At 49.8% G+C, this 13784-nt stretch overlaps 1 protein-coding gene across 23 annotated transcripts in view; it reads left to right on the forward strand.

Annotated features, from left to right (window-relative positions):
* The window catches only part of PTPRS (protein tyrosine phosphatase receptor type S), a 162823-nt gene extending 150474 nt beyond the window's left edge, over positions 1–12349 (forward strand). For all 23 annotated transcript variants that reach the window (XM_040590975.1, XM_040590969.1, XM_040590968.1 and 20 more), the window contains 10 exons: positions 2091–2266; positions 2851–2970; positions 3100–3254; positions 5258–5543; positions 6041–6219; positions 7068–7194; positions 7274–7399; positions 8479–8633; positions 9346–9481; positions 9968–12349. In XM_040590975.1, coding sequence (XP_040446909.1) covers positions 2091–2266; positions 2851–2970; positions 3100–3254; positions 5258–5543; positions 6041–6219; positions 7068–7194; positions 7274–7399; positions 8479–8633; positions 9346–9481; positions 9968–10036 — 1529 coding nt within the window. In that variant the 3' untranslated portion in view covers positions 10037–12349. The remainder of the gene's footprint in view (positions 1–2090; positions 2267–2850; positions 2971–3099; positions 3255–5257; positions 5544–6040; positions 6220–7067; positions 7195–7273; positions 7400–8478; positions 8634–9345; positions 9482–9967) is intronic.
* The last annotated feature ends 1435 nt before the right edge of the window (positions 12350–13784 follow it).

A 13784-nucleotide genomic window follows, 5' to 3' on the forward strand; every position in this document is an offset into this window, starting at 1 on the left:
CTTTGGTTGCTGCTGCCGAGATAATATTTGAGTTTCATCATCCCAGGTTGTGTGTGGCTGTGCGGAATAGATAAAGCATTTGGAGCCAGGCTGGCACTGCCAAGAGCTGATCATCTGAGCAGAGAGGATATGGGGTGTCCTAATAACCCCCTGGTGAATGTAAAGGTTAAGTCAGAAGCCTTCGTGAGAAGGGAATTGCTAGAATAATCTCCCTCTGCCAAGAGGGAGCTCTGAGGGACGTGGGGAGGTGGAAGAGCCGTTCCTGGGGTAACGACAGATCACGGTGTTTTGCCAAAAGCTGCACAAATCTGGATCGGTCTTGTCTGCCATTAGAGGATTTTAAATGTTTCTCATTGTGAAGATGACTGTGTTCTGGCTTTTTTTTTTCTTCCGAGATTAATATTGTATGAGCCAAGGAAAACAGTCTTTAAAAAGTTGCCTTGTCATTGAAGGGAAAAGAGCAGAGCACCAGTGTAAAAATGAAGGATGCTTTGGGCTCATCTCGGCTCTCGGGAAAACAGGAGCACGGGGCTGGATGCAGGCAGCAGCCCTAACTCTGCCCAGGTGGCAGCGTGAGGGACTGATGGTGCGAGTGTGACAGGCCAAGGTTTAATTTTCAAGCATCTGAGAGGCTCTGACATGCCTTGGCTGGTGCGTTCCTTCCTACCAGGCTGTATTTTACGCTGAGGGCTGGAAGATGAAAGGAGTTGGAGGAATTAGTTGTTGCTTTCTCTTTGTTTTAAATCTGGATTTGTCAAGGCTGCAGATTGTCACAGTCTGCTTGGTCAGGAAGAAGTACTGGCTTTAATTCTGTGACTTGTCTCTAACTGGGCTTGTCACACAGCAAAACATTGCGGGAGTTCATGGCCACCATTTGAAATCACAGAGTGGACCCAGGGGGACTGGAGAGGAGATTAATTCCGGAAGCTCAGCCTTGATCACGTCCCTGCCGCTGCTGCACAGCCACCTTCCCTCCTGAAATTTCAGATTGAGAAGGAATGGGGGCAGGGAACTCTCCAGAAATTTAATCAAAAGCCATTTCTACCAGCAGCTGAAATTACCAAGTACCCTTGAGGACTGGCAGGCAATTCAGCGTGGATTGCGCCTCGCCAACAGAAGCAGCAATGTCTACTGCTACATCAGGATGAGGACTAGCAACCCAATTTCATATTGGTGCTGCTCCCCACCCTTGGCTGCCCTCGAGACAGGAGTTAAGCATTCTGTACTGAGCTAATCATAGGTTAGCAGAAACCTGCCAGCTGTGCCAGCTGCTCTGCTGTAATTAGGAATGGGCCAAATGGCCGAACGGCGCGGATCCGCTGTGCCAGCCTCGGAGGCTCTCTAAAGCTGAACCCGAACATCACTGCTTGCCCAGTGTCCATTTTAAGTTCAGAGCAGTTTTCTCCTGCCATGTCCCCATTGCCCTCTTTGCTCTGGCAGCGCCTCCTGCCACTCACAGCGAACCCCGTGCGCAAGGACACGGGCAAGCAGCTGTAACTCAACAGCCTGTAACTCATGCGAATAGGGAGAAAAAACACACTCCTAGAAATGACAGCGGACAATTTAAAGCAAGTCAAAGCCTGTAATTTCAAAGCCTTTACTGGCTGAATCAAGCCTGCTTTTATTCCTTCCTTTGTCCAGCTGTAGCTCACTGCCTGGGACTACAGACGGTGCCGTGCATCCCCAGGTGCACATGCCGCCCCGACACCAGGCGTTCGGGATGAGGACTTGGCTTTTGTCCTATTTGAGGTCAGCGAAGCAAGAGCCAGAGGCCAGGACTTCAGCTCCTGTCAGCAACACCAGTCAGAAGAGCATGGTTTCACGGCTTGATGCTCAGTCTCTTTAATACCTTTTGCAAGAAGTTATTTGTCTCCCTGCAATGCAGGCCTTCAAGGCGGGAGCTGGAGCTGGGAAAAACGTGCAAAGAGCCTGTTACTCCCAGCTGTGATTGTAACCCACCAAGCCATGAAGGCTCAGGTGGTTTTGCAGGGGAATTATCTCTAACAGCATTCCTGCAAAGATCTCCTCATGCTTCCAACTGTATAAAGTCCTGTGCAATTCAGTAACTTGCTTTTGCTGATTTAATGCAGGAATTGTGGGCAGCGATTACATTAACGCCAACTACATTGATGGCTATCGGAAGCAGAATGCCTACATTGCCACGCAGGGGCCTCTGCCAGAGACCTTTGGAGATTTTTGGAGGATGGTGTGGGAGCAGCGTTCAGCTACTATTGTTATGATGACTAAGCTGGAGGAGAAATCACGGGTAAGATGCATGAGAGGGATGACTAGTTAGTCATAATCCTGGGGGATTGGAGGGTAGGGTTGGGGAACAGTAAATCCCTTTGATCTGTAGCCCACGTTTATGTCAGTGGGGGATTTCTGCCTGCTTTGCCAGCACCCTGAAAGTTCAGTGATTCATTGCTTTTTAAAAAACCAAACCATTCACCCTGGAAGGCTGCAGCCTCCTTTGCAACTCCAAGAGAAGAGGGCACTCAATCCCATCGCATGCTTTGTAGGTCTGTCTCAGAGTTAATCGTGTGGCACGTTTCACATTCAGTTCTCTTGTTCAACAGACCCCAGTACGTTCACTCTAATCTTCAAGATCATTCCAGTCTATTGTCTAGATGATTGATGTGGTGCATCAAAGCCTGTGCTTAGTCAGTAGGAGCTTTTCATGCCGGGTCTGTCCCTTCCCTGGTGCTTTGGAGAGACATTTCTTGCACCTTCCCTCCCCTTCGCGACCTGGGCAGCTTCACCTGTACCAGTGGTTGTAGGGCAGCCTTGGAACGAGCTTTCCCTGCAGCGCAGGGTTTGTTCCAGCACTGAGCTCTACCTTTTGTCTTGCAGATCAAGTGTGACCAGTACTGGCCAGGCCGAGGTACCGACACCTATGGAATGATACAAGTGACATTACTCGATACCATCGAATTGGCCACGTTCTGCGTTCGAACGTTCTCCCTTCATAAGGTGAGCTTTCTCCGGCTCTGGTTTTTCCCTGGAGCTGGGCTGCAGCGTGTGCCCTCCGCTCACAGCAGCGGCGGGTACGGCAGCACGCTGGCACCTCACGTGACTCTCGGTGCCCTTGTGTCTTTGCAGAACGGCTCCAGTGAGAAGCGAGAGGTCCGGCAGTTCCAGTTCACAGCGTGGCCTGACCATGGCGTGCCCGAGTACCCCACCCCATTCCTGGCTTTCCTGAGACGGGTGAAAACCTGCAACCCCCCTGATGCTGGTCCCATTGTGGTGCACTGCAGGTACCGATTTCCTTCACCTAAGCCTTGAGTGGGGCCACCTGCAAGGGAGCCAGGAGTTCAGACCCGTGCTGATTTGCACCCAGGAGACGTGCACCGTCTCCCAGCGAGTATCCAGCAGGCCAGAGCCGTCCTGTAAAGTGGGTTTCCAGACAGTATCTGAGGAGGATACTTGTGGTTTTCACCGAGCGTGGAATTTCTGGAGACGATGAGTGGTTTGGTTTGCACCACATCACGCAGATCTCGTTATCAAGGGGAAGCGCCCCATGCTGTACTGGGCTCTGGTTCTGGGCACAGTGGGGAAGGAGGAAGATCACGGGCAGCCCGGGAAGCTGCTTTGTGATGCTGCATCAGGTGTCTGGGAGGCAGAGCTGCCTCGCTGTCAGAGGGAGAGCTGACAGTGATTGAAAGAGGGTGGGGGTGGGATTTTTGAGTGCCACAGCCTTTCTGATAATGACCAACTGAAGGCCCCTATGGGCAGGTAAGGTTCCTAATTCAATTTACAGCCCAACGAGGAATGCTTGCAGCCTCAACTTGGATAAATCCCTGTGTTCCTCAGGAGGGTGTGGAGGAGCCTGCAGGTTACTCAGCACTGAGGAAAGACATCTGAATTTTACAGGCTGCTGGGGGAAGCTAACCCTGCCTCTCCTAGAGGATGCCATTTAAACAGTCTTTGTAAGTGGGCAACTTATCACTAACCTTGCAGATGGCAATTATCGTGCACCTCTCAGAAAATGAATAAAGAGAGCTGTCAGCTCACAAGGTGCAGGAACTGGCTCCCAGATCAGCTGCTAAATTCTTGCCAAAGCTCCCAGTCACCTGCTTGGTTCAGGTGTTAGGCAGTCTAATTAATAGAGATCAAGGGGGCTTCATGAAAAAAGGGGCTGCACTGGAATAGTAAAACGAAACCCTTTATTAGCAGCAGTAAATGCACAGATCCACAGAACCCTGCTGATTCACAAATGCCACTACATACAAGTTTGATGTTACCTTGATGCACAAAAACATTTAGGAAAAGAGGTGACGCAAGTTACTCATTACAACATCGGTAGTTTCTGAGCTGCTGGAAGATCTGAGTGATTTTGCTGGAAGATCTAAGTGAGACCGTGGTTTTTAAGCCTCAGATCGTGCCAGCCTTTTGTTCAAGCCTGGAGCCCCCTACCTAGAATTGTCATAATTGTGTGTCTGCCAGGAGAGCTTCTGTCCTGGGGATGTTGCAGATGAAGAGGCAGGAGAAACAGGGCAGATCAGTGTGGAGGGGCAATAAGGCTCGTCAGCAGAGGCAACTTTTTCGTCTTCTGTCCTGTCCTCGGGTGACATAAGACCAAACTTGGTTTGGGAAGTTTTTGCTAAACTGAGTTGAGCAAAGCAAACCTTTTGAGCTCTCTGGGGCTAAGCCTGTGTACGGACCGGCACAGCTGGGGGGACCTTTCCATCCACTGGCCCTGATCCAGCAGCCTCTCCCTGCTGTTGGGGCAGCACTGGCGGAGTTCACAGAAAACGGCTCCTTAGATTCCGGTGCAGGCTTCACCAGCCCCAGCGCCGCACTCTGTGTGACTCGGAGCAGCAGTGACTCTGGTGTCACCGCTGTCCTCCACCGCGCGCTATACAGCTGTCCAAACCCAGCACAGCGTTTTTGAACTACGTGACGAGCAACGCGCTGAGGTGAGTGGGCAGCAGCACTCGCAGCGCTGGTTCCGTTGGGCAAGTTCCTTTAGCACAACAAAACTCGTGAGAGGGCTGGAGCCACACGTGGGCGCGGGTTTGCCGAGATTCCCTTTGCCTCGGTGCATCGGTAGCCACGTTCACAAGGCCGGGGCTCCTTCCCAGTCACTGAGTGCATTTCTGCTTCACTCTCCGCCCTGTGCATCTGTTTCCACCCTGTGTTTGCTGCCAATTGTGGCAGGGAAGGTCCTCACTGCTGGGTGGCCGTCTGCAGTATTTTTCTTCAGTGGCAGAATAACCCATCACTTTATTGTTATTTTTGTCTCCCCTTTTCTTTCCAGTGCGGGTGTTGGACGGACTGGCTGCTTCATTGTGATCGACGCCATGCTAGAGAGGATAAAACATGAGAAGACAGTGGACATTTATGGGCACGTCACCCTCATGAGGTCGCAGCGCAACTACATGGTACAGACAGAAGACCAGTACAGCTTTATACACGATGCCTTGCTTGAGGCTGTCGCTTGCGGCAACACAGAGGTCCCAGCTAGGAATCTCTACACCTACATCCAGAAACTGGCACAGATCGAAGTCAGAGAGCACGTGACGGGCATGGAGTTGGAGTTCAAGGTAATGGTAGATGCTTGAATGGGGACAGCAGTCCCTGGGGAAGGCCCCGTGTTCTTCCCAGGAGCTTTGGTCTGCTGGCACTCATGCATAGCAGACAGGGAGCCTTTATCAAGCTGATGGGAATTTTTTGGTTCCATCTTAGAGAAGTAATTACTTTTCTGACTTATTCTACCACAGTTCCCACAGGAGAGCTACCTGTTGCTGTGGGAGTCTTGTCTGGTCATTTCAAATCCAGCTTGAATTTACTCCTGCCTTAGATTGGGTGGGGTTTTTTTTTAATTTTTCTTTTCTTTTTTTTTTTTTTTCTCTCTGAAAGTTTTGCTTAGGGGAAGGTTCTCAGACTCTGTCCCCACCCCCAGAAAAAAACCATACAAGGCACACCAGGCTGAACAGCATGGTGGAACATGGCGGGCAAGTTAAATGGGCGGGCACAGGGCTCAATCAAAACAAAAAAAACCCAACTGAACAAATGGTTGTGACTCTGCTTTTGCCTTCAGCGACTTGCCAACTCCAAAGCCCACACCTCCAGGTTCATCAGCGCCAACCTCCCATGCAACAAATTCAAGAATCGCCTTGTCAACATCATGCCATATGAGACCACGCGGGTCTGCCTCCAGCCCATCAGAGGAGTGGAGGGCTCCGACTACATCAATGCCAGCTTTATTGATGGCTACAGGTAAGCAGCCCCGCCGCAGCCGGGGGGGTTTGCTCTGCAAGGAGGCAGAGGTACTAAGGGCTGGACTAGGTCTTAACAGGGGCAGTCCTGTTAATTCCAGGATGAACAGGAATCCTGTCCCGGCACCTAGCCGTGCCCGCGTGCAGTGCTGGAGGTGAGCTCTCGCGGATGGCCAGTGACCCACACATACAGCCTTTTGATAGCTTTATTCTCTGTGGTCTTAAAATCACTTATCCCCTAAAGCAAACCAAACCCTTCTCCAGCAGCAGGTCCTAAACATAGAGTGTCAGTGAGGGGTGGATTTTGCTGTTGGGAGGTTTCTAAAAACAGATTAGCCTTTTTATTACTTTTGTGATTTGGGGACGTTGCAGTTGTGACAGCTTCCCACAGGCATTATGTGCCACGAGCTCCAGCCTGAGGAGCTGCAGCCCTCCACTGGTGTGCTCGGAGCCCAGCACCAAAGGAACAAAGCAACCCCCTGTGCAGGATTCCTCGCCGGGGTTAGGGCTTCTCCCTGCGTGGCGGCTGAACTCTTGATGCTTCTCAGGCCCAGAAACCATGGATTCTAGTTCCAGGAAGCCCAGCATCTTACACCTTCCTCCATGTGAGGCATCATGCTGGAGTAATCTAGTTTTACCCCTTGGAAACGGTATTTAGAGAAAGCTTCGCCACTGACTTTTTTTTTGACTGTTAGCACCAAAGACGCTTCCAACCCCTTTAGACCTTGCACTGTTCTAGTTCTTTCCCAGCATTGCCATTTGTTCTCGTACTCTCCAGCCGTTGTATGTGTCTGCCCAAGCAGCTCTGGGCAGCCCCCTGACCCACCCCTTGCGTTTGGGCTCTTTCAGACAGCAGAAGGCGTACATCGCTACTCAAGGGCCCCTGGCAGAGACCACTGAAGATTTCTGGCGGATGCTATGGGAGAACAACTCCACCATTGTCGTGATGTTGACTAAGCTTCGCGAGATGGGTCGGGTAAGCGGGGGCTAGAGGAGGAGTGTGGGGAGAAGCCTGCAGCACGGGGCTAACGGGGACCTTTTCTATCCCTTGGCAGGAAAAGTGCCATCAGTACTGGCCAGCGGAGCGTTCTGCCCGGTACCAGTACTTCGTAGTAGATCCCATGGCTGAGTACAACATGCCTCAGTACATCCTGCGAGAGTTCAAGGTCACTGATGCCAGGGTAAGTGCTGCAGAATGTTCAGCCTGTGCTTGCAAGGGCTGTAACAGGCTGGAGTGGTTCAAAGCCAGGTGGGAAGGTGGCTGACAGAAACAAGGCAGTTTGGTGTGGTTTGGCTCCCGTGAGAAAGACTGAGGTGTAAACGGTTTCTCTGTAAGTCGGGGATTATCGTCAGCGGAGGAGAGCTTAGCCACGATAACAAAGAAACAAAACACACAAACGCAGACTGTACTTGAATATATCTTCTGACAAACTGAAAGTGTTCTAACCTCTGCTCAGTAATCATGGTGGCGAGTCGCTTTACTAGAGACGTACCCAGCCTTTGGTTTCACCTGCAGCTTATGTGATGTGGAAAGCAGAAAACAGTATCCCCTCAAAGAGCTAGTAAAAAACCCAGACTTGCAAAGGCTGCTCTGCACCCTACAGAACACGTACATTTCTCCTCTGGCTTTAAGAGGAGCCACTGTTACTCATATTCAGAGGGGCACAGCCACTCAAATAATCTCAGATTCAACGTCAGATTTCTCACCCAAAGGAACATTTCAGTACCTCTGAAATTTGTTCAGCAGATGTAACCCCCGCTCTCGGAGTAGCGTTTCATGCTTTTGAGGTTGCCAGTGTTACAGAACCTGATAATTCTATTTGCAAGGTTGAGACAGAGGATGCCTCATCAGTCCTGGTAGAAGATGATTTATCTTCCTGTCAGCTGTAATTCTGACACTGTGGCAACTCTTCTGAAGATTGATAGAGAGGCCATAACCTCACCTTGAATGTTCCTTTGCTGAGGACTCCATCTGTGCAGTTGTTGCAGTGGTCAGAGCTATCAGCACACCTGCCAGAAGTATAGATCTCTACTGACAAGCTGACTCCAGAAATGTCAGCTGCAACACGAGCAGCTTCATCATTATCTAGCTAGATAATATATACGTGTTCATGACCGTAACACAAAGTTGGTTCAACTTTTTCTGCCCTTTAATGAACCAGCAATAAAATGGGGGCAGGGGGTGGGGGGTGGCGCTGCCTTTTGTATTCAGTGCCACAAACACAGGATGTTTTCACTATTACTGGTTTTTCTCCCCCAGGACGGTCAGTCACGAACTGTTCGCCAGTTCCAGTTCACTGATTGGCCAGAACAAGGTGTGCCAAAATCAGGAGAAGGTTTTATCGATTTCATCGGACAGGTACATAAGACCAAGGAGCAGTTTGGCCAGGATGGCCCCATCTCTGTCCACTGCAGGTAGGCACGTGCAGATAGACATGGCTAATTCAACTGAGGATGCAAAAGTGCAGAAGGAATTAAAACCCTACCGCTACCTCCCTCCTTCCCCACACCCTTTGCAGGCAGATTTCTTGGGGGTGTCTGGAGGGGAGGGTGCCAAACACTACTGCTTCTGCCAGCCAGACAGGTCTCCCTCGGAGCTGGGCACTGCCCACAAGGCCTTTGGCCCTTCAGGTCTAGGGGAGAGGTCGGAAATGCTGATCATCCTCTGAAGGAGATGAGAACCGCCGTGTTAATCAATATTTGACCTGCAGAATTAGGAGTATTTTTTTTACCAGTCGTAGCCCAGTTCGGCACCTCTAACGCTGCTGGGCTGGGTTTGCTGGTGCTGGTAGGAAGAATTGTACCTCCCTGCCCCTGGGCCAGAGAGGATAACGTGTTCTTCAAACTATTTATTTTTAAAAGCCTAATGTGACATATTTGGTAATAGTTTTCCACAGTGAATGCTGTTTATCACTGCCCGAAGTTTTTGATTTTTTTTAATTTCACTTTCTCAATTTGTTTGGGTCACACACTGGCAGTTTCACTGTGTCCTACCTCCTGGAGGACTGACTGAGGCTCTCGGGTCTGACACGCTCATCACGCAGCTCAGCCGTACAGAACGTCAGCATTTAGAGAAGCATCTGAACGCTGTAACATACGGTTTCCTTCTTTTGTCCCATTCCTGCAGTGCCGGCGTGGGCAGAACTGGAGTGTTTATCACATTGAGTATCGTCCTGGAAAGAATGCGTTATGAGGGTGTTGTAGATATTTTCCAGACAGTAAAGATGCTGCGAACACAACGACCCGCGATGGTGCAAACAGAGGTAAGGCGGAGTGGGGAACCCATCTCTACAGCTTTGGGGGCTGAGTAGCGAAGCCTCCCCCTCAGCACCCCGGCTGCGTGGAACGTGCGTTTTGCCTTTCTAACCACAGCAAAACAAAACCTTACCTGAAAATTACTGAGCGAGCCCAGGCTGCGCCGCTGCTTTTACCAAAGTAATGTATGAAGTCTGTTAGAGCTTTCATCCCAGTCTGCCAGCCATGCTCCTTATCTCATCCCCACCTCCGAGGCAGGGGCGACTCACCTGCCTCGAAACACAGCCCACGTTGGCTGTGGAGCCAGAAATGCTGACCTGGGAGATGCCCAAACAATAAAGGGAAGGGATTTCCTTTCCCAGTCGTTCACAGTTCTCCGAGGATAAAAGGTTCTGCGTGTGGCTCCTGCCCAAGTCTGTGCTGGCTGGGAAGCAGGGCAGGGATGCTGAAGAGCCGTTTCAAACCTCTGAAGCTGTTCCCTTTGCTGTTTGCAGGATGAATACCAGTTCTGTTACCAGGCAGCTCTGGAGTACCTGGGAAGCTTTGATCACTATGCAACATAAAAAGCCATCCGTTGTGCAGACTCTACCAACCACTTAAGTCCTGGAAGGCCTCTTTTGACCCAGGAGGAGCGCTTGAACTTACAAACTGAATCAGAAGAAGTACCTTTTCATCTGGACAATGCATTGGGGAGCAGGGGGAAGGATTGCAAGGAACACCCCTTCGGGAACTCCATGTTGTAACCTGGACCGTAAAGAGGCAGCTCAGGAGACTGCTGAAGGACTGCTTTAAGTGGTGAACTGCTCTTGTTACCTCAAGTGGTGTTCGCTGTGGAGGACGTATGGACATCATGAAACAGATCCAAAAGCTAAAACACACCTTGCGAAACGTTGCCGCTGGAGAAGGGAAGGAAACCGACTTCGGTTACATCATTAGAGTTCAGTTTATTTACTAATATAGTTGGCAGTCTTTAAAGGAAGTCACTTGCAGAATTGAAGGTGTTCCGTAAAAGATAAGAAAAGGAACTAAATCTCAACACTTAGGCAAACTTAGGGTCAGGAGTTCTTCTAGCTGGAGTCTTAATAACCTCAGTATCAACATTGGGATGATTCTGGGCTTACAGGCACCTTGCAAACAGCATTCACCGAAGGCCCCTGCCACGCGAGAGGTTTTATAGCTCACATTTTGAATACTTGGAACATTCCTCATTTCTTCTAATTCCAAAATTTATTTTTTAGGCTATTTAAAATTCTGGAGACAAAGCGAGAGAGGGAGAGAGAGATCCAAACCCCATACCTGGCTGTGTGGTGTGGCCCCCTCCCCTTGCACGCCAGTGGGGCAGGTAGAGGTGGCAGCTCCCCGGGGCTGGGTTTGCTGGTTCTGTTCCCCTGTTTCAGCACATCCAGCTACCACACAAAGGCATTAAATCTGGGCAGGGCACCCCGCAAGGAACGGCAGCCCCTTTCCTTTCTCTTTGCACATTCACACAACCCCACTTCTGCTGCAAGCAGCTGTGCCACCCCACCAGTTCCTGCCGCAGAAGGCCGGGAGCATCTCCCTGAAAGGAGCCCAAGAAGCACCCTTAAGAATTTTATTTCCAATAGCCAACTGCTTCTTGCTGCCAACCCCTCACCTCTGAACACTGCGGCTCTCCGGGAGCGATGCAGAGAGACTCTCAGGACTCTCCTGGTACCATGTCACGCCACGCTCCTTGGCACAGCTACGAACGTGCCCTAGCTGTATAAATAACTGGGAAAGATCAAGTAAGGTGCATTCAATGGCATATACTGTGAGTGGCTTTCTTTAAAGTATCGATGTAACTGTAACAAGTGACATTACCTTTTTTTTAAATAGTGTATTTTTTCCTTTTTTTTAAAAAAAAAGACAAAGAATATCAGTCAATGAATTTAAAAGAAAAATTTGCTTATTTGTTCATATTATGTTCAAAGACAGTCTATTTTTTCACTGTAGAAATGTTACGTGTAATGGCTGTGATATATAAAAATGCAGTGCAAATTGCTACTTCTACATATTGCTTTTCTACCATTTAAAAGGTTTAACTTGCTCATGTAAGAATAACATGTCCTTTCTGGATTTTTTTTTTTGGGTTCTTTTGTTTTAAATCGATCGCAGACGTACCCCATCTCTCCGGAAGGGTGTGAGATGAGCAGGCAGGCCTAGACACGGTGGCAGTGCCAACCCACCTCCCCTTCAGCTGTGGCCATGTTCTGGGCTTAACTGGGCCAGGGCTGAACTGGGAGATGAAACAATACCAGTGTCTTACCATGACTGAAGACAGAAAGACGGTGATGTCGGCGCCAGGGCAAACATCAGCACGCACACAGGTTTTTCTAACATCAAAGGTGTATCGTAGGTAATGGCCCATCGTGCGCTGCGTTGTAGATATAATGCTCTTGCAGGTGTACGGGGCGAGGAGTTTTCTTGCAGAAGTGCACAGAGGACGGCAAGTCTAGGAGAAGACACACTGCCCTGAACACTGCTTGCCTGTGACTTTTCCTTTTTTTATTTTTCTAGAAGGGGTAAATCATGGCCATCAAGTGCTACCCAGAAAACCCCACAACAATCTATTTCCTGTCTTTAACTGAAAAAAAAAAAAAAAAAAAGAAAAAAGAAAGAAACGAAAGGCTTCTTCAAGATTTTCCTTCTTATTTGTGTGAAAATTGCCCAAATTTCTAAGTCTGTTGCAGCAAAATCTTACTGGACAAGCTGGGGGGAGGGGGGAGGTTTTTTCCTTTGTATGAGAGCAAAGTGCTGTTGCTTTCACACTGTTATTTCAAACTGAAACAGTAAGTGGTTTTCATACCACTTGTGTATGTAGATATATTGACTTTGTATTAAAGGAAGATTGTCTGAAAGGCCTGACTGCAAACCTGTTTGTTGGTAGGAGCGGGCAAGGAGCGAAGCAGCCGCTTGGTGTAACGCAGCAACCGCAGAAACATTTTTGCTGGTGCCCAGGGCCAGGTAGCAGGTTGCTTTCCCTCTGCTGTGCTTGTGCTCCTTCTAAAAATAGGTCACCTTGACAAGCCAAACATGTGGTTGCAAAGAAACCAGCTCATTCGGAGAGCTTTTGGGCAAATAGCTGCAGTGACACAGGTGGGAGCTCGCGGCGAGCTCAGCACGACGGCCGGGACCACCGCAGGACTGAGAAGCCACAGGTGCACGGGCTGTGGCCACCTTGAGGTGTAAAACCTTTGGTGACTGCAGTTCCTGCTGCCTCATCTGCATTCCCCTTGGGTGAGGCAGCAGCTCTCAGGCTGGAGCCCAGGTGGGAAGAGGTTGCCACCACCCGCTGTCCAGGTGCTGTCCTGGCTCTGGATGATGGCTCTGAGCCTGCAGGCAAGGAGTAAAAAACAACTTGGTGAACAGACAGACTGATTTACTCCAAGCCCACAGCCGCAGCAGAAAGCAGCTCACAGCTCCTCCACCACCTGGCACAGCCCGTGCCCCAGCTGCAGCACGGTGGGGTGGCGATGCTGAACGCAGAACACCTCGCTGCCCTCTCCACGCCGGTGTGAGCTGCTTCAAAAACCATTGTCAAGCTGAGCCAGAGCCTACGGAGCTTTAACTGGTCTGTGCCAAGAGTGGCTCCTACCCCTGCTGCTCACCGGTGGGCTCAGACCGAGCTTCCCTCGTCATCCACGTCGAGGCAGCGAGGCGCTGAGCGGGGCAGGGCTGGCGCGGACACGGAGGACGATGCAAGCATTCCCTACCAGGTATTTTTCCCCTTCCTTTTACCGGCACCAACCCTCTCTCCTTACTACAATGACACCACCAGCAGCATTTTGGCTCAAGTTTAAAGAAAAGAAAAAATAATAATATAGCAAGTTAGCACAGAACCGTGATCAAACATCACGTGAGCTGTGAACCCAGGGAATTACATCACCTCTAAAATGTTGTTACTCCACGTGATAGATGGAGCAGAGGGGAAGTGGGGGAGGGGAGCCAAACAAACATACATCAAACAGCAACAACCCTGATGGCACAGGAAAAAAGGAGAAAGGGGGAAAAAAAAGAAAAAAAAAAAGCTAGTTTATAATCATGTCTCATGTACATGAGCACCCCCAGGCAGTTGTGTGAATAGTAATGATTTTTGACTCATCATAATCTCCTGGATAATTTGTAGCACTGAACTCTACCGATCAGCTACGCAACGCAGGACATCAGCCTTACATCAATCAACGTGTTGATTTTTGATGCTCACTTTGTTTTATACTTGAAGAATAGAAAGGAAAAACTGATTTTTCTCCTAAGCTCTGTTCATCAGCCTCCCTAGGTCCCTCCTGTGTCTAC

This window comes from Falco naumanni, chromosome 4, assembly GCF_017639655.2.
Source record: "Falco naumanni isolate bFalNau1 chromosome 4, bFalNau1.pat, whole genome shotgun sequence".
Taxonomy (NCBI): Eukaryota; Metazoa; Chordata; class Aves; order Falconiformes; family Falconidae; genus Falco; species Falco naumanni.